The 25,956-nt window shown below is 45.2% G+C and overlaps 1 protein-coding gene, 2 long non-coding RNA genes and 1 pseudogene across 4 annotated transcripts; all 4 read right to left on the bottom strand.

Annotated features, from left to right (window-relative positions):
* Window positions 1-9,271: 9,271 nt before the first annotated feature.
* On the bottom strand, window positions 9,272-13,680 carry LOC117860661 (uncharacterized). The gene is made up of 2 exons (XR_011898439.1): window positions 12,576-13,680; window positions 9,272-10,420 (listed from the first exon to the last, which is right to left on the bottom strand). It is a non-coding gene; the product is annotated as an uncharacterized lncRNA (long non-coding RNA).
* Window positions 13,681-13,762: 82 nt separating this feature from the next.
* LOC140223050 (uncharacterized) lies at window positions 13,763-19,760 on the bottom strand. Its single transcript, XR_011898438.1, has 2 exons — window positions 19,461-19,760; window positions 13,763-14,002 (listed from the first exon to the last, which is right to left on the bottom strand). It is a non-coding gene; the product is annotated as an uncharacterized lncRNA (long non-coding RNA).
* LOC117860660 (receptor kinase-like protein Xa21) lies at window positions 14,039-18,464 on the bottom strand. Of its 2 annotated transcripts, XM_034744032.2 has the most exons (3): window positions 17,254-18,457; window positions 14,983-15,525; window positions 14,039-14,760 (listed from the first exon to the last, which is right to left on the bottom strand). In XM_034744032.2, exons 1-3 carry the CDS (start codon window positions 17,720-17,722, stop codon window positions 14,384-14,386), a joined length of 1,389 nt encoding a protein of 462 aa, XP_034599923.1. In that variant the 5' UTR covers window positions 17,723-18,457; the 3' UTR covers window positions 14,039-14,383. The 2 variants fall into 2 exon arrangements, with proteins under 2 accessions (XP_034599923.1, XP_034599922.1); XM_034744031.2 differs by having other exon boundaries at window positions 14,983-18,464.
* A 1,621-nt stretch (window positions 19,761-21,381) lies between the features above and the next one.
* Window positions 21,382-22,276, bottom strand: LOC117861683 (uncharacterized; annotated as a pseudogene).
* Between the last annotated feature and the right edge of the window lie 3,680 nt (window positions 22,277-25,956).

The following is a 25,956-nucleotide window of genomic DNA, read 5'->3' as shown; positions in this document are numbered from 1 at the left end:
CCCTGCGGCACCTTGACGACCCCCTCAAGCCAATGTTAAAAATTATTCGAAGAAGCAATCACGGGCTACGTACTAATTGCCGTGCATGAAGCAAAAGGAAAGAAGCCATAATTGTCGTGCATGCAATTGCACGTACGCTTACGAGATCTCCGTGGCAATCAATCTGATGGCAAATTTGGCAAGTGTACAGGGGAGGGATCCATGCATTCCTTTGGAAATTCATGCATTCTTTTGGAAACTGCAAAGAAGGAAATACGAAGCTGATTTCTCGCTCGGCGGATGGATTTTGACGGTGGGAAAAAAACATAGGTACAGCAGGCGGGTAGATGAGTGCGGGGTGAAAAAAGACGGGAGAAAACGGCAGTCATTTTCTAACGGCTAGTTTTCATCCCTTTCCAACACTTTCCGATCCCCTCGACCTGTCACGTGGGTCCTTAGGGGGAATTGTTTTGGGTGGGAAATATTTTCAATTGTTTTGAAAATATTTTAGATCTGAATAAAATATTAAATCAATATTTCAATATATCACATTCAACAATTTTCTGATAGTTGGCTAAACATATGAAAATAGTAGATTCAACATTTTCTAAAATCAGATCAACATTTTGTAAAAAATAAAGTTACTACGATTCAACATTTTTCATAACATATTTTAACATTTGAGAAAAGTGGATTCAACATTTTTATAAACAACAGTCAACATCTCAAAAATACACTTTATCTATCTTCTTTGGGATCTTCTTCCAGGATGGTAGGTGCGGGCAGGCGTGGCGGACGGCAGGCAACAGCAGTAGGGTCGGCAGGGCACGGCGGCGCGTGCGTGTGCGAGAAGTGGCCGTGCTCGGCGCAGCGGGGCACGATGGCGTGTGGGCCACGATGGTAGGGAGGTCGGCACGAGGCACCAACGGTGTGTGTGGGAGAGAGCTAGGATTGTGTGGATGCGGCGAACAGATAAAATTTATTGGATGAATCTCAAACACCGGAAGCTTTATAGCATATGAACTTTTGGAAGTTATATAGGTTTTCTGTATGTACCAGGCCAGCGAGATCCCTTCACACCTAGCGAACCTAGATCTGAGCAAAATGTGGGTCGAGCCGGCAAAAGCTCGGAATAATTCGGGTCTAATAAACGTGACCAAGCCCGCCCACGAACAGCTTTCGGGGCGGCTGTTTTGGGCTTTTTTTTGTCCCAGTTCGGGCTGGCTGCCGGCTCCTTTTTTAGTTGAAAAGAATTAAAACAATAATCGGGTTGGGCTTAGCCCGCTCAAATTTTTTCAGGCTGGGAAAATGCGCACCACGCCCTGCCCCATCAAGACCACAGGCTGGGCTTAGCTCGGCGGGCTCAGGCTGGGCCGTGGGGCTAGGCCGGGCAAAGTTTGCTCTGGTCCAAGCGAACCCCACGCAACCAACCGAACGAGAATGGCGCTGCTTTTCTTTTGTTGCTACGCCAGCAGTAGCATTCCGTTGCCACAGTACACGCCGCCCATTCTTACGCTACGTCATCAATCACGATACTCACATTCCATTTGCCCCACGCATCATCCATCGCGCCAGCCAGAACGATGCCGACGGACGGGAAAAGCCGCGCGGCCGTATCCATCCCGCCGGGCCGATGGATGGTAGCGGCCCACTATGCTGCTGCACTCGGCAGGCAGGCCGTTTTAACCAGGCTTTGCACGCGCTGGGCTGCTTGGCTGCACCGCCGCCGGATGGGACCACGCCACTTTTATGGCCCGTGCGGGACAAGGCCGCCTAGGCCTACCTCCGCTTTTCCCCATTCCGAGCTAGGAGTATTTGGTTGGCATGCGTAGGTCCCCAAAGACGGCAGTAACCAAACCCGGCTGTCGTGGCGGTCCGTGCTGCGACGTCGGCCGCGCGGCAGTAGCGTGCGATCCGGCAGCGTTGGCTCGTGACCCCAAGGGGCAGTGGACGGCGTCTTTCGTGTCTTTCTGGGAGACGTCGTCCTAGAGGTCTTCTGACCCGATATATTTATTATCTAGACAAAATCTGTTTCTTCAATTTCTGCACGACGAGGTTTGGCGAGCAGTAGGGAAAGTTTTCTTACAGGACGATTCCGACATAAGTTTATAAGTAGACGAGTGATGTGATGAATTGATGCTGCATAAAGACAACGTAAGATTTAAACATGGATGGAGAAAAAAAATTAAATCTTAGTTTTTTAATTGTCTTTATTGGTTGTGTTTTTTACTCCTCAATTTTAAGGATTAGAGTCTAAAAATTCTTTGTAACCCCACCTTAATTATATATATACACCATATAAATATAGTATGCAAGACTTTATCCTTTATCTAGAAAAATAGATAGATCAAACATAGTAAGTAGGAACATCATCTCATTTTTATATATTCCCTGCGTCCTGAAATACAAGGTATTATGGAGATTTTAGGATATATTAGTCAGGGTTCTATATGGCTTCTAGAAGGTAGATAAGCAATGCATTTTTAAAACCCATATTAAACTCATGTACAATATTTTTCTTTAATATTTTTAGATATCAATCAGTAGATATTCATCAATATTTTCTTAATCCATCTTAATTGTCTTTTAAATGCATCAACATTTTTCTTTAATATTTTTTACATTCACTCATATTTTTGCTCAACATTTTTTTATATACACTAACTTTTTTTCATTCCCCAATGTCTTTTTTTGGCTCAATACACCAACCTCTGCCAGGAGACGCTTCTCCACGCGCCGAACGCGGCCGCGGCGAACGTGTACGTGCTGGCGGCGGCGGAGCACGCCAAGGCGTCGCTGGACGCCACGGCGGCGCGGGCGGAGCGGCTGCTGGGCGGCGGGTGGTTCCCGGGTCTCCAGCGGGAGGCGTACTGGTAGTGCGTCGGCGATTACCTCGACGCCAGGGGTGGCATGGTGGGCGTGGTGGCCGGCCTGGTCTCCGACTACGTGGTCGAGCACAGCGCCAGGGCGGACTACGCGCAGGCGGTGGCCGGCGTGGAACGCTGCGCCGCCGCGCTGAAGGTCTTCCAGGGATCACCGCTGGTCGCCATGAACGCCGCCGACTATGAGCGGGCCATGCTCGCGTCTGAACTGGGTGCCTTGATCCTTGGCAAGCAGTAGCTAACTAGAGGTCCGAGTTGTTCATTTTGTCGTGCGCCTTCTTTGGATGTAGATGAGAATGACTAAACGAGATGATATTCCTATTGCTACTGTATCTTTGATCTATCTGCATTAGCTTGCAACTAAAATATTTTGGCGATGTGGATGTCGTCTTTGGGCCTACGCATGCCAACCAAATAGGTCGAACTAGGAAAAGCAGAGGTGGGCCTAGGCGGCCTTCTCACGCATGGGCCGTAAAAGTGGTGGCGTGGTCCGTCCCATCGGCAGCCAAGCCCAGCGCGTGGGAAGCCTGCTTAATGCGGGAATCCGATGGATAGACCCTTCACCTTCAAATGTTTGAGAGGGTGGTGATCGAGGCCGGTGGGAGGCGATGGCGGCCAGCGGAGTTATGTAAGGGTACCGGATTTCTGGGGAGCTCCAATGTCCAGCGTATCTAGAGGAGGGAGGAGGTTGGGGGCGACTACAGGTTTGGCGGTGGCCGTGGTTTGACCGACGGCGGAGGCGAGATGGCGCGAGAGCGTCGCTGGTCGGGCAGGGTAGGATGCCCGGTGGCTCGTGACTAGCAGCGGGGCAGCAAGAAGCATTTGGTTAGGAAGGATGTGGCGAAGGGCAGTGGTGAATAGTGGGCGGCTGGTGCGGCAGCTACCGGTTAGTTGCCGGGGTGGTGGACGAGGGAGTGGGGATGAGTGGCGCCGGTGGGGAAGGAGGAGAAAGTGGGCTTGTAGATGGGCTGGAAGTTAAGTCCTTATCTATCTTCCATCCGCTAGGAGCTCCCTGCTTAACGGCCTGCCTGCTGAGTGCAGCAGGAACCATCATCGACCTAGAGGATAGTTACGGCTACTTACGTTATATGGCTGGACAACATGAAATTTGACTCCTAAGATTAACTTTCTTAACTCTCTTACTCTCATCCTATTTTCTCTCTCACCAATGTTTGTTGCATCTAAAATTTCCAAAACTGATTTTTTTTAAAAAAACCATCATCTCAATTCAGAGAAAAATTAACTTGATTTAGCAAAATGTGCTGCTGGACGTTGTAAGATGAATCACAGGATAAAAAAAATGAAATATCACATTTACCTAGCAAAATTGCTGCTGGACTAAATCAAGTCTGTCGTCACATTCAAATCACCAGAATATTTTAATTTTAATTTCAATGCAGACCAGAGATAGCAAGTTAACAACCACACACAATAACTCAGAGCAACATCCACCGACCATCACCAATCATCATATGCTTCTAGAGCTATAACAAGTAGGAATCTCAAACTCATCTATGAATAAGGCGCCCAGATCAAAGCGCCAAGATTATTCGCGACCAGGGCCAGATCATAGTCGGCCGCGTTCAGGGCGACAAGCGGCGAGTCCTGGAACGCCATCAGCTCGCCGCCGCAGTTCTGCATGGTGGCCAACGACTTGGAGTACTCCAATACGGTGTGCTGGACCACTACTGGAAACAGCAGATTTGTCGAGTGCCCAAGGCACTCAGCGAAACCCAAAAATACTTGGCAAAGGCGGCAAATATCACTTGGCATTGATTTACTCGGCAAATGTTTCTTTACCGAGTATTTTTTGTCGAGCACTTGATAAATAGTTTGCCGAGTGCTAAACTGACTCTCGGCAAAAAGAAAAAAGTACGCGACGGAGAGAAGACGGTGACGATGGCTTTGCCGAGTGTCTAACAGAAAAACACTCGGCAAGGCAAGGCCGGCCTCTTTGCTGAGTGCCAGCTGGAAAAAAAAACACTTGGCAAAGGATGCTTCTTTGCCAAGTGCTAGCCGCTAAAAACTCGGCAAAGCCTGGCTCTTTGCCACGTATAACACTCAGCAAAGCGATCATATATTTCCAGTTTTTACGGTTCGGTCATGTATAACGTATCCCACTCAAATAAACATTACAGGCATCACACATAGTTCACAATAAGCATCATAGGCAGTTCATATAGATATATATCGATAACACATAAATGCAAATAAACTTCAGAATCACAAGTAGGTTCATTCACAACCACAAATGCAAATAAAATTCACTGAGTGCAAGGGTGTCCACTGATTAGTCACAAGTAGTCAGTGAGTAGTCACAAGTAATCCACAAATGCAAATGCAAATAAAATCACAAGTAGTCAGGAGGCTGAGGTGTCCACTGTGACCACGCTGGGTCATGAGGCTCATTCGATGCCGCTGATTGATTCTGCACAAAGGAGAAGAGATAAATCATTCTAGTTTCTAGTTTATTTCTAGTTTGTAAACTATAAATCATTCTAGTTTCTAGTTTATTTCTAGTTTCTAGTTTCTAGACATCTTGGCATCTTTATAAGATTGATTCTTCATAAACTAGAAACGATGATTATAATAGGTTGTGAAGTGACTCATAGGAGTAGTTTCCTGTAGTTGTAGGAGGTTGAGGAAGAGGGAATGGGATCGGTGGTGGAGGTTGACCCATCCTCTCACAAACACCCTGCATATACTCAAACATCTGCTCCATCCTCTGCCGCTCTGCCTCCATCCTCTGCCGCTCTGCCTCCATCCTTTCCTCTAGCGACTCCTGTAGCCTCCTTTCTTCTTCCACCTGGGCCTACAATATTTCGTCCCAATGTTACAATGCAATGCAAAAGTATGTAAAAATCAATGAACGATGAATAAAATAGAAATAACTAGGAGTGGCTCCATTTGGAACCGTGTAGTGTCCGGCCATGGACGTATCACCAGGCTGGAACTCATGCTCCTTGCTCGAATCTGGGAGAGAGTAGGAGTACTGGCCGTGTTGATTGTGCTGTCACCAAGCCAGTACCGGCCATGCTTCTTACCTCCTCCCGCCCTCATGACGACTTCTCCATCAAGGTCCTGGGTGCTCGGATCGTACTCTGGGCCATGGACCTCCCTTGCCATTGATGTGTATCCACCGAGGCGGCTATGGACGATCGCATTGCTGTACGCTAAGGGTGAGTCCTCTGGGTTGTAGTCGATGTCGGCCATCACCTTGGCCAAAGCCCATGCCTTGAACTGGGAGCAAGGCTGGCCACCATGTGCCGATGACTGCAAAAAAAAAGCAATATGATTAGAAATTATGCAGAATTGAGTGTTAGAATAAAAAAATAAATTCGCGTACCCATCTAGCTGCATATTCTTTGAGGCTGAGGTTCCCTTGATGGTGTAGTGCACTTGGCATTAGCAAAATGCCGCTCCCAACAAGCCTTGTGAGTCTCCCACTTAGGCTCGCACCACTTGTCCACCATCCGTTTCCAGCACTGAAGATGCTGGGCACACCACCACGGAGGCACCTACTCCATCAAGGTTAGAAGAGAAAAAACTTTTTTTATTTGCCGAGTGCTGAGAGAAAACACTCGACAAACTTATTGATTTGCTGAGTGTCGAGGGAAAACACTCGGCAAACTTATTTATTTGCCGAGTGCTGAGAGAAAACACTCGGCAAATGAATTTCTTTGCTGAGTGCCACTAACGGACACTCGGCAAAGAGCTAACGGCCGGCACACCCCCCTAACGGATGTTGACGTGGCGGTCTTTTGCCGAGTGCCTATTCTTTGCCGAGTGTTTTGTTCTGGTTTGCCGAGTGTTTTTTTCTACACTTGGCAAAGAGTTTTTTTGCCGAGTGCAATTACTTTACCGAGTGTTTCTCTTGCAACACTCGGCAAAGAGATTATTTGCTGAGTGCCCTAAGGATTGCACTTATCAAACCCCCTAGCACTCGGCAAATCTACTATTTTCGGTAGTGACAGTTGGTCGACATGTCGCCGATGGTGACTGCCATGTGGCTCCTGGCCTTGGTGTAGTAGCCAATGCAGTGTAGGTACGCTTCCCGCTCGACTCCCGGGATCAAACCCCACCCCCCTGCCGCCGCCGCGGCGCAGCAGCTGGTCCGCCCGTGCCATGGTGGCGTCGAACAACCCCTTGGCGCGCTGCACCGCTGCGAGCGCGTAGATGGTCGCCTCGGCGGAGTCCGGTGAGTGCAGCAGTGTCTCCTGGCAGAGGTTGTACTGCGCCGGCGTGCTGCAGGCCTTGAGGCATGCGTCGGACCATGTCATGGTGGGGACCTTGAGACATCCGCCGGCGGCGCCGGCGCCGGCGATGAACAAGGCGGCGAGGACGACGGATAGTGCGAGAACTTTGGTCATGGCGGCTGCTCTCTTCTTCACCATGTCTGTTCTTGGTGACCGATGCCCTTTTCTAATTTCTTTCTTTCTTTCTTATCTTGATTGATGATTCTTCAAAGTCAAAACGAAATATTGAGGGTCTTTTATATGCAGAAGAAGAATTGTTTTTTCAAGTAGTTGAATTAATTAAAACATGGGCAAAAAAAGGCTAGAAATTGCGGACTGCAAGTATTTAATTTCTTAGAACAATACCAACAGGCGAATCTATTATATTGATAGGTCATAATAAATGTTTGTGTATTTACAGATTATATATCTTTCTTATATCATCTAACCACTAATTAATTTTTCATATATCAGAAAGGGAATCAAATCTACAGTTATTATTGGGGGATTTTCTTAAATCATACAGTTGTTGAACAAATGATACACACTTCACTTTTTACTTCTATATATCATCGTTAGTACATCAACCCAAGCTGCTGCATGTGCTACTAATTTGAGGAGACATAGTTATTAGTTTTGTAGTTGACAAGTTTTTCATTTGAGATTGTTTAGGGTCACAAACATGCAAATTTTTCATTTGGTGGTAAGGATTAGAAGGTTTAGTTTAATGGATGTATTTTTTGAATACAAACTTTTTCATGTGATCATGGATGAATACAAAATTTATATCAAAATTGTAGAGCTCGACGAGATTTAAAACTTGCATTGACAACATTTTCATTTGAGATGGTTTAGTGGTCCAAAAAATATTATAAATACATGAAAAAAACACATCCTGCACATCAGCGATCCATGCCTCCAAAATGGAACCCAACCATATATTGGCTGAACCTTCTCACTACATAAGAAGCTTATCCTTCTAGCCTCCATTCTTCACGTATCCACTCTCTCTCTCCTCCCCCCTCCACATGCGGGAGGAGGTACAGGCGGCTGGTGCGTGGTGGGGTAGGCAGCCCTAGCCCAATGGCAAGGGTGGCCCGTGAGGCCCCGGCGATGCGGGCGGCTAGCTCAGCCCCGACGGCGCAAGCCCTAGTGGCAGGGGCAACACGCGCAACCAGCTCAGCCCCAGCGGTGCTGTCAGCCGGCTTCGAAGCTGGAACCAGGAGGTTATCTGCCCCTTTGGGATGTTCGTATACCTGTGCGGGTCCTTTTAGAGCCATCACGAAAGCTTTTGCTTTTGTTGTAGAATCTCCTCCATTGGATTCTATGATTGCTTCATATTTCATGAGGAACTCCTTCGGATCAGATTCACCATTGTATTGTGGCAGAGTCACTGCATTAAATCTCGGAGGCCATGGAGTTTCCTCCAATTCCAAAGCCAACTGAGTGGTGGGTGCTATCATGTACCTGTGGTGCCCCCTCGGCTGTATTCTTGCATGAGGACAAGGGTATGAGTTTTGCTCTTCGGGGGCGTAGTTGTGCTGGTGCATCTCGTTCAGCTTGTTTTGCATATCTTGTATAGATTGCCACAGCTGTACATCGGACATTGGCTCTGAAGGTTCCTGTGCCTCATACCGCATTGCTTCAGCTAGTTGTTTTCCTTCTTCTTTAGCCTCATTGGATGCAGCTAGTGCCTTGCCATTCCGCTGTCTTGTATGCCCCTGAGGAGTTGACGGGCGAATTGCCGCTGCTTTCTACGTTCTTGCTGCCCCTTTAGCTACTATGGCCTCAATTCTCCTGAGTGCTACAATGTCTTCAGCTGCTACTCCCAAACTCTCCAGGTCTACTTGCAGTTCACCGTCTGCTGTGTGCTCAACCTCATAATCTTCTTCTTCTTTTGCTTCAGCTTCTGGGTGAGTGACGATGGCTCCTTCAGCTACTTCTTTCGAGGGGACCTTCTTCTTTGATGGGGTCATGTGGTCGTAGGACTACCACAAGGTGGGCGTAAAAACTGTTGGTGGAAAATGGCCCCGAAACGGACTCCGTCACAACAGCCTGCGGGTTTTTCCTCCAAGGGATGAGGTCCCCCTCGTCGAGAGACGAGAATTAAATGTCTAATCCTATTCTCCTTTCTTCAGTCCGGAACTGAGATCACCGAAATAGTAAGCAAGGACGAGCATTAAATGGCATTAATTTTCATTTACTTCGGATTTGTCCCCCATCAGTTACAGTGGCGCCTCTATTTATAGGGAGATCAACCGCCACAACGTTCAATTACACTTTACTGTTACCCAACAGCTAGATTCCAAGGATATTCCAGGGTACAATGGGAAATACGGCCTTCGTACGGATTCCTCCAGCTGGCCCCTTGTACGGCCTCGTCATTCCATGTGGCTGACAGCGTGGTCTTTAGCGCATTCAGCCCTTCGTAGGTCGAGGTGCTCTTCGTCAAGCGTCCCTGTTCTTCCTTTCAGGGATAGATCGAGATGTCGTTGAGGTGCACAACACCCCCATCTGGAGTCCTGAGGGCAGGCTTTCCGTCCTCGTGCTCCGAAGGGCACTTAGTACGCCCAAGGGACCTCCATCATCACCTTCTTCTTACTTGCACCTAGAATTCGTTAAGAGCATAAATGAGCCATTAGGGTTAATTCTTGAGGAACTTCTTCCACCGAAGGGTGTTCTGAAGGTGGTTTCCCCAACAAAACTCTTGAGTTCCCCAGGAGTTTGAAGCTTTAGTACCTTCACAGCAACAAGATCTTTACCTTCCCCATCTTAACAATCTAACTCTCCTTTGTATACCGACCCAAATGATCCAGAGCCCAGAAAATTGGTAGGAGAGAAGCCTTCTGTTGCTTTCACCAACTGGGAGTACGAGATCAATGGGTGGCCTTGCATGCGTGTTGTTGAAGGGATTTTTGTTTTGTTTCCCTTGAGCCAGGATGTAATAATGTAAAGTGATGAAAAGATAACAAGTGCTGCAACAAGAGAAATAACAATGGGCACAACCACAAGCTTTTGGTTTTCTTTGGTCGTTGCTGTATCGAACAAGGAGGCAAATGTAGACCAGTTATTCCATTGCAAAGTTTACCATTGCCTTTGATTGAGACTCCAGAAACATTTGCAAAAACACCTACAGTTGGCACTTCTCCGACAAAGTTGTTGAATGATATTACCTCCATTCCAGAACGTAGCTACTTCTAGCATTCAAATTTTGTCCCATAATATAGCTAGTTTTTAGTTCCCAAGTGGCTTATTTGACATAAGAGGTCTACAATGCCCTCCATGCATGCAAATCAATTATGGCATGCACATCTGCATGTAAGCCTGCAACCAATTAAATAGGAAAGGTATAATTATTATAATGAGAGGCAATATAGACTTTTAATCGACACCCTTAATCTGTGTGAAAAATTCTAGAAGTAGCTATATTTTGGGACTGAAGGAGTATGTTCATAGAATAGAGTAATGTAAGGTCACCTAAGAACTTGGAGATTGGACCTGACAAATTGTTTCGTGAAAGATCTAGAGTTTCAAGACCTTGGAGCTGACACATGGATGATGGGATGCCACCAGCTATAAAATTATTTTTGAGATAGAGATTCTGGAGGCGCTGGCATTCACTAATGGTACTAGGAATTTCACCTGATAATTTGTTATACTCTGCATGGAATATTATTATTTGTGGAAGCATCCAAGGACCAATACCTTCCATTTAGCTCCTATAACATATTATAATGCATATTGGCAAGTGGATGGAGTCACATGCGCAAACCAGACAACCACTTGGAAGAGAATGTTCGTCTATGAATGTATAGTCACTCCAAATTGCTGGGCCATAAGGTTACAATCATCCCAATCTCTATCGATCCTAGCAACTTCATATGATTTACGAAAACTTCATATAGTGTCGAAACTCTAACATATAGTATCATAGTAATCCTAGCATATAATTAAATTATCATACCAGATAAGTCCATCTAAGATGAATGTGGATGGTCACTCCAAATTGCTTGGCCATAGTGTTACCAACATTACAATCTCTATCGAGCCTAGCAACTTCATATGATTCACCAAAAATTCTTCTTGATGCAAAGATCACCAAAAATTATTCACAGGGTAATAGTACTTCATATTTCTACAGCAGCAGTAATCAGAAGTTCACAAAAGGTAAGTGTAAGTGGCGAACTGATGATTAGGTTTCACTGTAGTGAAACCAACCCACCAGGGTTCAGCTTCGTATGGGTACTAGAATTTTCCTTAATTTTCCTTTATTTATTCTAGGAATTAATGTCACTATTTTTCAATAGTAAGCGATGAATGCATACTGACTAGATACTGAATGTAATAAGTATGCAAATAACCATAGCTACTTTTCTTCTGTCTAAAAAACCATATTTGAGATGATATAGGTATACAATAGTATAGACGTAGTACAATCATTGATTCACACCACTAGCACTTATTGTACGGCAAATTGGCATAAGGACAGAGACTGCCCAGCAGCCGCCTACCTGTTAGGCATGTTGCATTCGGTTTGTGCAATCAGAAGGACACTTCTGGATACGATGGTATATGCAATTTTTGCCAGCCACAAATTTTACCTTTGGCTGGTATACGCGATTCAAAGGTTTCACGATCGTCATGTTTAGATGGCCTAAACTTCAAAAGTCTTCGCTGAATTATTGAAGAAATTAAATAAGATCAGAACAAGCGACAGTGGATAGGCTTTACCAGTTAACTGGATTGCATTGCTAACTGCATGGTTATCAACAAAGCTAACTGCATGGTAAGGTGTTGTTCTGAGTTCCCATTCATAAGAAGAAAACATTTTGTAAGTTGGAAGCCATGGTTCGATGGATTGGAGGGGCAGTGTCATACATTCACATGGGCTACTTATGAACACACGGTTCCTGCACCTTCACTGCTGATGTTGCAAGTTGAGTGTGAAACCGTTCCCTCTTTTGACCTGTTCCTCTACCCATACGGATGCTTGCTGATGACATTGGAAACCATCTGAAACCAGGAATTCGTTGGCCTCTGGTCGACTAGCCACCAGTCCAGTCTTTGGCGACTAAAGGTTCAGTAGTCCCATTGCCATGGGTGCATCCAAGAACCATCGTTGTCTTCTACCTAGGCTCAAGTGCTTATTATATGGCAAATTGGCATGTGGCAGACACAGCCAGCCACTTGCTGAAGATGTCACGCTTCTGTACCGCGAATTTCAGCACTAAAATCCTACAAACCTTACTTTGGCCTTGTACTCATTGGTCGGCACTAAGCTTACTTTGAAATATCGCGGTAAGTTAATCAAAAAACCTACTGCTGGCATCCAAAATGTAGAGGCGCAAAAGAATCATTTTGATGCAGTGAACACTGAACAGTGACCTTCAGAGCACTAAATGGATTCGTACAAATAGGCAATTGGACAATCAGCAAAATGAAATGAAGTAAGGCAGTGTCTTGCAGTCTGGGAGCTCACCACCGATGCCACCATCTTCGCTAAGAACCACGAGATCCAGCGGCGCGTGGCCTCCTACCCGGATGCTCCCCCATCATACGCTTCTAGGCGGCGGACGGCGCCATCCACGAGCACATCTCGCTCGCGCAGCCGCCGCGGCCAGCAAAGTTTGCGGCGGCGGGCGGACGCCGGAACCGCGGCGTGGCGCCGTCGCGTCTTCATCGCCACCGCCGCGGCGGCTGCAGTCCCCGGGCCTCGTGCCGAGACGACCCCAATCCAGGTCGAGAAAGCGGAATAGGAGAGAGGTTACTGACAGGTGTGCCCACATTTCAGTGAGCAAAACTTGCTCTCCTCCTAAAAGTGTAGATTCCAAACGTGTGTGGGTAGACTAAACCAAATTTGATTGATAATCTAACTCGTACTGAATGTTTTCGTTTGTCTGAAAAGTATTTTAATAATAATGTTTTCAGAAAACTATTTATAAATGTATTAATATTAAAAATTGGTGGTTCTAAGGGATGTTAAAAGGAATTGTGGTTCCAAGATCATACTATTATTAGAACAAAAGAAGGGGGGATTTTTTATCCATGAAATGGGGTTCCAGTATTTCTCTAGCATAGTTGTTTATTAGTACTATTTATTTTACTAAAAGGAGTAGAGGTGACGGAGTAAAGAAAGTACAAATCATGAATTGGTCAAAACTTAAGTGGACATGGATGGTGTGATTTGTGTTCTATCATTCCTACAATCCAGTTTATGGGGGACTTGCTTAAAATTATGCTCCTCTAATTTTCTTTTAGTTTAAAGTATCTTTTTTACCTGTATGGTTTAAACGTCAACGTTGTACTACTGTCTCTGTTTTGACTGTTTCACTGTGCCATGGACATCGTCTTTGTTACAGTGGAAACCATGGAGATTTAACGTTGCCCTATGGCTAACTTTCTTGTTGGGTGGGTCAGACGAGAGTCTTTGGATTGTTATCAGGGGTCACCTCAGTAAGTAGCATTCTGTAGAATTGGTTGCGGTTACCTGCGCCTTGTATGAGAATAGAATTTTCTCAACATAGGAATGGCGCTCTTAAAGCTTTTTGTAGCCCCCCATCACAAGTGGCTACAGTCCTGCCTGCCTGGACTACCCAATAACAATGAATCAGCAGGTTATATTACTTTTCAGAACCTTAGCATAGCTGAAATGTGCAAATGTGCAAATTGTCATCACCCGCTAACCTTCAGGTATAGCTTATGCCCGCTGCGGATCAACCATGGTGGAACAAACATTCAAATTGTCTTTCCCTGGATGAAGGATTTAACATGAGTATTTTTTTTTGGTAACTGAAAACTGGATTCTGCTTCCACCATCGCCGCCAGTACCGCCGCCTGGGCCCCGCCCTGCAGAGGAGCACCACCTCCAGGGGCCGAAGAGAACCCAGTGGCAGCCGGTAATTTCAACTGTAGAAAAACTGAATTTGTTTAACTCAGCGGGCGAACACATCAATATATCAGCGATTTCACTAAATATCAGATTTTTTCCCCCCATGACATCAGGATAAGTGTTGAAAACAGATACGACTACATTATCGCACAGCAGGACAGGCAATGTACTGGCACATTTTTAGCAATTACATCTACACAACCATGTAACATCAAGCTATTCACCGTATATATAATCCAGGGCTCCAGTCTTACGCACTCAGATGTGGTAACTTTGGAGAAGATACAAATAGAAACCGCTCCACGTTCTACCTTGTGGAAAATGCAACCGCAGGAATAAGCTTCAGACACTTGAGAAGGAAAAGAGGACTGTCGCTGCATTGGCATATCGTCCTCCTGTCATGTTCTCTGTTCTCTCAGGAGTGAATCTTTGATGGCCAGTAGCTCTTTGATGATAGATTCTGTTGGCATTCTTTGTGACGGCAATTCCTGGGTGCAGGATACTCCAAGACTCAAAAGGGAAACAATGCAATCAATCTTCCTATTGTACGAAGAATCACCGATGGTATGAAGCTCATTTTCAAGGTCTACTAACAAGCGCGTGTCAACAGCGTCCATAGTTCTATCATGGAGGGATAGATCAACGTGTTCACGGAGGTCCAATCCTTGTCTATATCTGCTGTCAGTGGGCCTATTTCCAGTTATTGTTTCCAGGACCAAAATTCCATAACTGTAAATGTCTCCATGTGTTGATACCATGTTTCCAGCACCATACTCTGTTGCATTGGATATTTGAAAATATAAGACTTTGCAACGCACACAATCTAAATTCAATATAAAGTAGTAATGTTACAGGCAAAAACCTAAGGGTGTTTCACACAGAACTAGTTTTTTCCCTAAATTTTTCCAGTAGGATGCTTTATTCCATAAACGTCTAGGCAGCAGCAATGAATCAAATCGAATAAAACAAAAGGGAGACATAAGTATCTTGGGCTAACCTGGAGCAGCATATCCAATTGTCCCTCTAAATCCCATTGAGCTTGCTGACTGTTGCAACAATGAGCTGCCCTGAACAAGAACCTTAGCGAGTCCAAAGTCCCCAACATGGGCTACCATATCAGCATCCAAAAGCACATTACTTGACTTGATATCACAATGCACAACAGGTTCAGGTCCATGGCAATGAAGGTGATCTAATGCATAAGCCACATCAAGGAGTATGGTCACTCTTTCCAAGAGATTCAAGTATCTTTGCTCTGCCAGACAATTTATGTCTGGATGTAGCCAACTTTCTAAACTACCATTAGGCATGAAGTCATACACAATTGCTCTGAAATCATTTCCCATGGTATCAATGCTTGAACAAATTGTATGTATCTTGACAAGATTTCGGTGCCGCATATTCCGTAGTGCTTCACATTCAGCAGTGAAACTCTTGAGTGCCTTGGGAGTTTGAAGTTTCAATACCTTCACAGCAACAAGATTTGTGCTTCCACCTTCTTGAGCATTCAATTCTCCCTTGTATACAGATCCAAATGATCCTGAGCCCAATAAATTTGTTTCTGAGAAACTATTTGTTGCTCTTAGCAGTTGTGAATAAGAGATCAATGGGTGGCCTTGCATGGAATGTGTTGATAGGATATTTGTTTTGATTTTCTTGCGCCAAATAAGAAGCATGCAGAGCAAGACTAGTACGACTAGTGTTGTCACAAGAGAAATAACGATAGGAATCACTAGGAATTTATGTTTTTTCTTTGATAATTGTACAGGGCATGCTGGCAAATGCAGACCAGGAACGCCACCACAAAGTTTGTCATTGCCTTGGATTGAGATTGCAGTAAAGTTTGTAAAAAGGCCAAAATCAGGCACTTCTCCAGATAGGTTATTGAATGAGAGGTTGAGATAGTGGAGCATGGTAAGATTCCCTAAGGACTTGGGTAGCTGGCCTGATAAATTGTTGCTGGAGAGGTCAATAATTTCTAGACCACTCATTTGGCTCAAGGCTAATGGGATACTGCCATTTAAGGTGTTGTTTTGGAGAAAAAGATTCAAGAGAAGTTCACAATCACCTATGGTGGTAGGGATTTCCCCTGATAAGCTGTTAGACTCTGCATCAAATGATATGAGATTTTTTAGGTTCCCAATTTCTTGTGGCAATGATCCCTCCAAGTTATTGTTAGACAGATACAAACCAAGGGAAAGTGTGGAGATGCTGAATATTTCTCTAGGAATTGGGCCAGCCAAGTAATTTTGTGAAAGGCCCAGCATTGACAGCTTTGTGAGGTTTCCAAGTGTGCTTGGTATTGTACCCCTAATGTAATTGGAAGAGAGTTCCAGATCAGCTAGTTCTGAAAGATTTCCTATGGCCAGCGGGATTGTTCCGGTTATGTCATTATCAACTAGATAAAGCCTGACCAAGTTTTTAAGACTGCACAAGGAAGAGGGAAGAACTCCTGAGAAGAAGTTGCCACCAAGAGCAAGTGTTTGCAAGCTAATGAGATTGCCGATGTCTTTAGGAATGTTTCCTGAGATTTCATTGTCTAACAAGAAAAGATGTTCTAGCGAAGCAGAAAGATTGGAAAGCGAATCAGGAAGAACTCCCCCAAAACTGTTCAACGACAGATCCAAAACCTGTAACTCAGAGCAGTTTGTTAACGCAGTTAGGAAATCCCAATCTTTTGGTTCTTTAGCTTGAAAATAATTGAAACTGAGCTGCAGAAAACTGAGACTTCTTAGTCTTCCAAGTGCTGGAGGAAGAATTCCACTGAAAGAATTATTCATGACCTGAAGCATCATCATATCCGAAGAATTAGATATTGAGACTGGGATAGGGCCATATAACTGGTTGTTATCCATGAATAACACCCGCAGATGGGGAACATTATTGAATGCATTTCGAGGAATTGTTCCACTTAACATGTTATGATGGACAGAGAACCGAATAAGCGAGGAAATGTTCCAAAGGGAAGTTGGGATCAAGCCACTTAAACTGTTAAAGCCTAAGCTGAGCCCAGATAAACTGGGCAACATGCCCAAGGATGAAGGGATAGCACCTGATAGCATGTTTTCATGGAGCTCAAGAAGCTGGAGGTTGGTGAAATTACCCCCAAAATGTGGTATCTCACCAAATAATCTGTTTGTGTACAAAGATAATTGTTTGATGGATATCAAGCCTGATAGAGATCGAGGTATCTCTCCTGTCAAACCATTTCTACCAAAATTCAAGGAGACCAGGTTTCCCAAGGTGCCTATCTCATACGGGATCTCACCTTGGAGTTGGTTATCATGTAGGTCGAGCTTCTTGAGCTTCCTGCATCCTCCCAAGGTCTTAGGGATGCTTCCTTCGAGATGATTCTGGCTCATATTCAACACTTGAAGCCTGCCAAGATGACCAAGCTCCAGTGGTATCTGCCCGATGAGCTGGTTCTCACAGAGGACCAGCTTCCGAAGAAAGGACAGGTTGCCTAGGAAGGGACTGATGTGTCCAGAGAGGTTGAAGGAGCCCAAGTTCAGGGCGACGACCCTGTCGGGGTGCCGACTGGAGCAAACAACTCCAGGCCAGCTGCAGTAGTGGCTGGACATGTTCCAAGAAGCCAGCAAGCTGGACTGGCCTGAAGACAGCATGAACTTGAAGGAGAGGAGAGCATGCTCATCTGTAGAGCTATTGTTCCCCTGGGACAGCAGCGCATAGGAACAGAAGCACAGCAACAAGTAGATCAATTGTGTTGCTCTGGCCATGAGGAGAAGTGGCTGTTGGCATGCAAAGTTTAGTTTTCGTTGGCCCCCAAGACTACTGGATGGTATAAGTAGAGGATGCAATGCCACACATGCAACCTATCAGTAAACCAAGAACAGAAAGCTGATGAAGCTCATCCCGGAAGGAGTAAGAAGATCAGATATGGACAACGATGGTGGCTCACTAATTCGGACATGTGTCGTGAGATTACAGAGACAACTGTTAAATAATCCGAGCTTCCATTATATCCAATAAAAAGAATGCAGTGTCATACAAATGAAAGTCTATGGGTTCAGTCAAAAACATCAGCTCTTGGATGGGCTCAGCAGCATTGAAGTAGTCCATCGTGGCACTGCTGCTCCCTGAAAACACTACCAGATGAATGCAGAAATGAGACAGAAATGTGCCATGCCTCCTGCCATGACCATAAGGAAGTGGCTACAAGAGCATGCTTGTATATACAGTGATATATGATTTATATTTGTATATTGATAACTAATTAGTGAATCGCCAAGTCACTGTCCACCTAGTCTCTGGTCTTTGATCAATGTCTTTTGCGACAGATGCATCCAAGAACCGCTATCCTCCATCTAGCACAGAGCCCTCATCATACTGGACAAGTGGGAGAACCCATGCTGTGAACCAACCAACCACTTGCCGAAGAGTGTTCCTTTCAGCAATCACCATCTAGCATTACTGTTTTGAATAGTAGGATACCTTTTTTCCATTTTAGAGAGTCCAAACATTAGGTATGGTGTGAGTCAAGGTCACCCAATATTCTTCAGAACATTGTAGTAGTATTTCACATTTCATTGCAGTTGTGACTGGCCATGTGCCGTTGATGCCAGTAAACCCCCAGATGGGCTTGAAAGCATGGACTTGAAGGAGAGGAGCACGAGCTCGGCTGTGGCATTGCTGCTGCTTCTGCTGCCTGGAGGCAACCGAGCATGGGAGCAGCGGCACAGCAACCATTACCAAGCAGTCTGATTGCTACTTACATCAGGAAAATAAGCTACATTACCTCAACGAAATGTGTACTAAAGTGTTTTGGTAGACTATAATGGCTTATAAAGCCATAAAGGATGGGGTATAGAGGCTATGTTACATTTTTGCCACTCATCATCAATGGAAGGGATGCAAGTTGGAATAGACATGCGTGTGGAACCAAGTTTCCCTTCGTCCACGTTAACTCATTCCTTTCTCAGACTAGAAACATGACTAAATACAGGAGTCGTCGTCGGTCTCCGGGTCATCTAGCTGCCAGGAAGTCTTTGACAGCAGCTGGATGTTTAATCGCCCATTGGACACGGATGAATCCAATACATCACCATCTTCCATCTAGCCTCTAGTACTTCTTACATGGAAAATTGGCACATGGGTGGGGACAGAGAGCACAACAGCTTTGGAGCACTTGCAGAAGAGTTCAGAATCTTTTTAGTGCAAATTGTAGCACCAGGTTTTCGATAGCGGGGTCCATTTCTTTCCTTCTCTAAGCACTATCCTTATTATTCTTTGATTATTTTGCGGGCACTAAGCTTACTTTGGAGGGCCATTAATCTTACAGTTGGCCATAAATTCCACAAAATATTTGAGGCACAGATATCAAGTAAACTGCTGTCTTCAGAGCACAAAAGATCATCTAGAAACCAAGATCTTGGCTTCGCAGAAATGAGCAGTTTTACAGCAAGGTACAAATGTAAAATGCAGTGAGAAACGGCGGTTCAAGATTCAGGTGCTCACCGTTGATGGAACCCCATCTTCTCCGAGAATCGCGAGATCAGGCAGCTCGGGAGCTCCTCCCGAAAGGCTCGCCCCCATCTGGTTCCGTACGGCGGATGGACGGAGACGGACCATCTGCCGCAGGCGGTTGACCCTCTCGGTCGCCTCTGCCGCCGCCGCGGCTGCTGGAGAGAAGCGAGTACGGGGAGGGGGCGAGGAGAACAAGAGAAAAGGCGACTGACATGCGCGTCCCACATTTCAGTGACTAACACCTGTCCTGCCTAACAAAAGGTGCAATTGTTTTTGAGACATAAAAGGTAAATTTGGAGAGAGAAAAATTCTTCTACCACTGCAAGCGTGAGGCTTCGCAAATTTTCCATGTACATCATTGGCAACTCGATTTTCTTGGCATTTTCCCTCTTTTATTCCTTTCTTTTTTGCTTTCCAACTAATGGCTGGTGAAAGCCTGAAAGGACCCGATGTTTTTATTTGGATTCGGCCGCAAATTTGTGAAGCCCCATATTTGCAGTGGTAAAAATCGAATGTGACTAATTGTATATTCATCGGTTTTTATATATTTTCCAGATGAAATGTCTCCTATATTTGACTAACCTTGGATTTTATTGAGTTTTATATAGCGGGCTAAATTGATGGCCAAAATTGTATTTTTAAAAATTTTAAAGAGCGCAAATATTAAGGCCCTGTTTGGCATGGCTCCAACTCCAGGTGGAGCTGCTCCACTCCAGAACTCCACATGGAGCCAGCTCCGCTCTAAAACTCCAGAATTAAATGGGGTGTTTGGCTAGATGGGTGCTCTCAGCTCTAAAAAAGATCGATTTCAGTGTGGATTGCCATTGTTGCTCCCCAATTAAATGGGGTGTTTGGCTAGATGGGTGCTCTCAGCTCTAAAAAAGATCGATTTCAGTGTGGATTGCCATTGTTGCTCCCCAATTAAGACCCCACTTGTCATCCTCCCTATCCCATCTTCTTCCCTGGATAGTTTTTCTAGTTGGGGCAAGACGGGCGGTGGGGCTGGACGGCGGGCGGCGGGGTGGGCGGCGACGGGGGCGGCGGGGCAGCTTGGGCGGTGACGGGCGCGGCGCGGGGCGGCAACTGGCCTTGACGACGGCGCTGGGCGCGGCACTGGGCGGCGACGGGCGGCGGGGCCGCTCTGCGGCCAGCGGCGAGGCTACGACGGCCGGCGGCGGGGGCAGCTGGCGGTGGCCAAAACCCGAACGGCACCCTGCTATCGTGAGAACGGAGGGAGGCGCGGGACGGGAACAAGTAGAATAGAACGAAACATTTTTTTCCATAACCGGTGGTATTGGTGGGTAATTATCCACCAACTCCACGAGGATGTTTAAAAGAGAGGTTTCTGGAGCAGCAAAAGAGGTGCTCCAAAACTCCACCTCCATTTGCACTACAGCTCCATGGAGTTGGCAACTCCATGGAGTTTTGGAGTTGGGGTGTTTGGCTGGATTTTTTTATGGAGTTGCTGGAGTTTAGGAGTGGAGCCATGCCAAACAGGACCTAAGACGTAATAGAAGGACAATTCTCATTTTCCCCTGATAGAGTGCTGCCCAATTGATAAATCTGAAAACGATTGAAGGAAAATCATAATGCACACTTTCTGAAAAGTTGTCACTGTAATTCCTTCTCTTATTGACAGCTATCCTGTATGTAAATAATGTCTGTACTTAACCAGAACCACAAAATTGAGCCCTCGTGAAAACAATAACATATTGTTACAACAATGCTACTTTACATTTATCAAAGATATTATCTACTCGCTATGACAGCCAAAAGCTGCTGGCCTGTCGCCACTTGACAACATATCGTGTAATAGATGAACCGCCGCCATATTTCTATAGTTTATTACTTTCTATCGTACATACGTAAAATCAAGAATTTAGCATGAAAGGGCTCCTAAGATGGGTTATCATTATCCTATCGTGGTAGGGGTTAAGCAGCAGGGCCAACTCTTGGTCTTCCTCCCTCGCTTCGACTCTTTGTTGTTCCTGAAACCGTTCTGATGGAAGCCATTTGTGTCCAGGCTCTCTTCGCCGTGCACACTTATCGCGCTTCTCAATGTCATTGACATCGTCTTTGTTACTGTATAAGCTGCCGAATTCTTCAGAGAATCTCTGTCGATGGCGTCTTCTTCCATAACTTTCCCACTGGGCAAAGAATATGCTTGTCGGATCTCTCTCATCAAAGGTAAACACAAGTGGGACCACAAATGGGCCACTAACTGAAATATAGATGTACCACAAACGAATTCAATATATCCTTCCGTGCTGACCTAGAATCCTGTAGTTGTGTGGTAGAATGACCTCCGGTCAGAAGACTGTCTGCATTACGAATGTTAGCTCGTGAACTTCTCGAACCGACAATACATTCTCCCAAAGTTGCATCATAACTGAGCAAATTTTGTAGCGTGTTGATGCTTGCGGTCTTATCGCCTCTGAGAACTGCAATAGCAGTGTCAAATATGCCCAATGCATGCTCTACCTCAGGACTGATAAAAGTTTTATTTTCAACAAGTTGTGCTCGCTCAGCTGATTGGTGAGGAGGGCTAGTTCGAAGACTATCCACCTTCAAGTACGTGTTCTGTTCGCTCTCCTCCTCGACAATCTCACTATTCGATGTGGTATTTGTTACTGCCAAACGGTTTTGTACAATGGGATTATCAGGGGGCACCTCAGTAGCATTTCCTCTGCTGTGGTCACCTTCGCCTTGTCATCAGAATCCTGGTATTCGCGGATCCTAACATAGAGTGGTCCTCTCAAAGCTCTCTTGTAGTCCTCACAAGTTGCCACGGTACTCACTGCTTGCATGATATTCCAGGCTGGTTTGAGTGGTAAAGATGGGGTACTTTTGGAGTAGATGGAATAGTTAGCTCAAACAATTGTACAAGTGTTTGCGTAAATTCAAAATATAGGGTTCTAAGTTTATTCTTGCTATGCAAACACAGGTAGAAAACTCACCTTTAGTCCCGGTTGGTAGGGACCAAATCTCTCTAAAAGTCATTTGGGATATAGTTTTCGAGACGAAAGGGGGGTCCTTCAGTCCCGGGTCGTTCAACCGAGACTAAAGACCCACTTTATTCCAGGTTGATTTTACCAACCGAGACTAAAGGGGCTGCCACGCCAGGCGCGGGATGGGCCCCTTTAGTCCCGGTTGGTTTTTCCAATCAGGACTAAAGGGCATGCATGAAATTACAGGCGCGCGCCATGCAGGTGCCTGCATGGTGCCTGTAATGTCATGCATCGTGTACTCCTTTAGTTATCCTTTAGTAGTTAAGACTTTTTTTAGGTAATGAAATCAAACTAGTATTTATACAAATCAAACTAGTATTTATACAATCACTATATATATATATATACACAATTCTTATCATATTATACAACTCTTTTATTCCCGGTTAGTTTTACCAACCGGGACTAAAGGGGCTGCCACGCCAGGCGCGGGACGGGCCCCTTTAGTCCCGGTTGGTTTTTCCAACCAGGACTAAAGGGCATGCATGAAATTACAGGCGTGCGCCATGCAGGTGCCTGTAATGTCATGCATCGTGTACTCCTTTAGTTACCCTTTAGTAGTTAAGACTTTTTTAGTCATGAAATCAAACTAGTATTTATACAAATAGTATATATATATATATATATATATATATATATATATATATATATATATATATATATAGACACACACACACACAAAAATTTGTCCCGGTCATTCCTAGGATCTTCCCGTAGAGGTGTTGCTCGGTGCGTCTAATTTTCGTCCATCGTAATAAAATTATCCTTGTGGATTTACCACCTCATCCCCCAGGAATTCCACGAGACCTTCACATATTGCCCCTATTCTTTCGTTCTCCAAGAGTTTTTGTTGAATATTATACATCTGTAATTTGGAAATAAGTGAATGTTACACAAAAAATTAAATATAAGGAGCTAGAAAATAATTAACTATTAATAGTTTTATTTTACGTACTATATAGTTATAGTTATGCAGTGTCATCTTATTGCCCTTGGGTCCCACAAAACTGTGCATGTGCTCATAGATGTAGTAGCCATATAGATTATTCCCGGGTTCCTGTCTTAAGCACTTCAGTGGGGGAAAAAATAAGTTATGAAATATTTGTGCTATAGAATGTACAAAATGTGCAAACTTCATACGTACCAGGAAGTCTGTGTTCCATATAATTTTTTCTTTGAGTGGACCTTTATGTTTCTTGAGCAATTGTCTCCATGCACTGCGAATTAAAATAATGAGTGATACAGTGTTAGGTGAAAATTTAGGAAACAAACTTTTGCATAGAGATAAAGGTCCAGAATTATTACAAGTCTAGCATGTCTTGAATGTCTTGGTACTCCATCGGTCTTTTCCTCAACGAATCGAAGACAGTGACGTGGCTTCTATCAGGCTCAATTATTAGAAGGATCTAGTGGAAACTGCGTACGTAAATGTTCATATTAGAGCTAACTAACATTAATCATATAAGGAAAAAGAAAATGAAAATAGACGGTATACACACACTTACTTAAAGTTGTATGGCAGTAGCATGTATTCCTTGTAATTTTGTTTGTCCAGAAAATTGTATACTTCCACCAACATTTTCCCTGGAAAATCCCGTATCTTGTTTTGGTTAACTAGGATCCATGAAGCCAACATAGAAGTACGCTTCTCGTCGGCACGTCTGAATTAGCATCCTACGTTAAATGAAAGACGAAGTTAGTAGGGCGACGCATGCACAGAAAATAATGATATGAGTGAAAATTTACATATAGATAAACGAACACTTACAAAGCCCAGGCGCTGATGAGAGAGACGTCAAGGGCATCATGATGGTACACTTCGTATATATCCTTGAATTCCAGCCATAAGACTTTCTCGCCTTCGCTGAAAAAATCTATCGGTTTTACCTTAAGGCCGAACATTTCCCTGTCAACGGTGGACTGCTTCATGTACCATTCATGGAATTCGTACATGTTTGTTGATGGCTTCTGTACCAACTCAGACCTTACCAAAAATACTTGCCTAGCTCAAAGGTCCATTTCGGTTTCAGGCTCCTTTGTTTTCTTCTTTCTCTGTCTTGGCTTGGAAGGTGGTGGTCGCGACTTCTTAAGTGGTGCTATAGGTTCCTTGCTCGATGCGGCTCTTAGTCCCAGCAACGGTGATTGGGGAGGGGTGTTGTGGTTGTCGTCGCTCATACCACCAGGATGTGCTGGAGATGGAGACCGTAATCGAGCAGGAAGCGACGGTCCCGGTGGTGACGATGGTCCTGGAGCAGGTTGTGCTGGAGATGATGGTCCTGGAATAGGCTGTGGTGGAGATGCCGGCCTTGAGCTTTGAGGAGATGGTCGCTGCTGGGGATCTGCGGGGAGAGGTGATGCCTCCGTGCCGGGGATGATGATGTAGCATTTGCACCATAGAATGATCCCGTGAAGCGCATCTCCTAGTGTCCTTTCCCTGTCGACTCTTGGGAGGTCGAGCTCTAGGCCTTCATATTGGCTATCAATGAGCTTCTCTAGGCCGACGCTGGTGTAGCCAGGTGGAATCTCCATGCCACGGCTTGTCTATCCTGGCAGGATTGATAAGGCACTCCCGTACGCTATCTGTACATATAGCAGAAATAAAGAAGTTATTAAACTCCCGAGGCGTGGATGGATTGAGAAGATTGCATAAATATTATGTATAAGTATACCTTAATGGTGATGTTGCCGAACGGTCTATGCAGCTCACATGAGGTGCATTGTGTGATGACATCCACAGGGAACCGTTGCTCGTCCACGGGTAATCTTCACGTCTGCAGATAGGGGACTCTTGTGGAAGCACAGCAGCTCCCGAGGCGTTGAGAAGGGCTGACGACGTTTGGATCCGGCAGTGCTCCAGATTGGGCCAACTCGGCGACTGCCAGGGCAATCGACAATTGATTTCCTCCTGCATTCGTACTTCTTGTGAATGCACATTGGATTTCAACATGCACCGCCAACTCTCCTATTGATGTTCCTTTCTTCGCTTGCTGCTTCTATACGATTCTATGTCACCTCGAAAAGCGTACTTCCACGGAATGACCCTGTACCCTCGGCAACATCTTGGGTGCTCGGGATTCCCAAGGACCAATGTGAGCTCATCATTCTCTCAGTCCACCTTCAACCTCCCAGCCTTAACATCTTCAATGTTCTTGATAAGCCTTTTGACCTTCTGACGTATTGTCTCATTGAAGACTAGTGTCCCATCCTCTTGGCTCAGGTTGCCTCTATGAGCATAATACCAATTTTTTGATCGATCGGGTCATTCAAGAGTTGCTGGTACGATACCCCGATCGATCAGGCCTTGTTCCATAGTGCGCCATCTGGGAATCGCAGTGCTGTAACCACCACGCCCTAGACGATGATGGTACTCCTTGCTAGCATTTACAATATTGGTGCGAACCTTATACGCACCGTCTTCGCTCGTCTTGTATTCGACAAATGCCTCCCAGTGGTCCCTCAACTTTGGTCACTCATCAAAA

The sequence above is a fragment of the Setaria viridis genome, chromosome 6 (genome assembly GCF_005286985.2).
Source record: "Setaria viridis chromosome 6, Setaria_viridis_v4.0, whole genome shotgun sequence".
Lineage (NCBI taxonomy): Eukaryota > Viridiplantae > Streptophyta > Magnoliopsida > Poales > Poaceae > Setaria > Setaria viridis.
This window is presented reverse-complemented; position numbering and strand designations above follow the sequence as displayed.

What these genes read in the sequence shown, in the direction of transcription:
- LOC117860660 (XM_034744031.2), bottom strand. Translation starts at nt 17,722, where the DNA reads ATGGCCAGAGCAACACAATTGATCTACTTGTTGCTGTGCTTCTGTTCC. An exon ending in AATTGGATATGCTGCTCCAG is followed by an intron (nt 14,761 to 14,982) that starts GTTAGCCCAAGA and finishes CCAATGCAACAG; the next exon opens with AGTATGGTGCTGGAAACATG.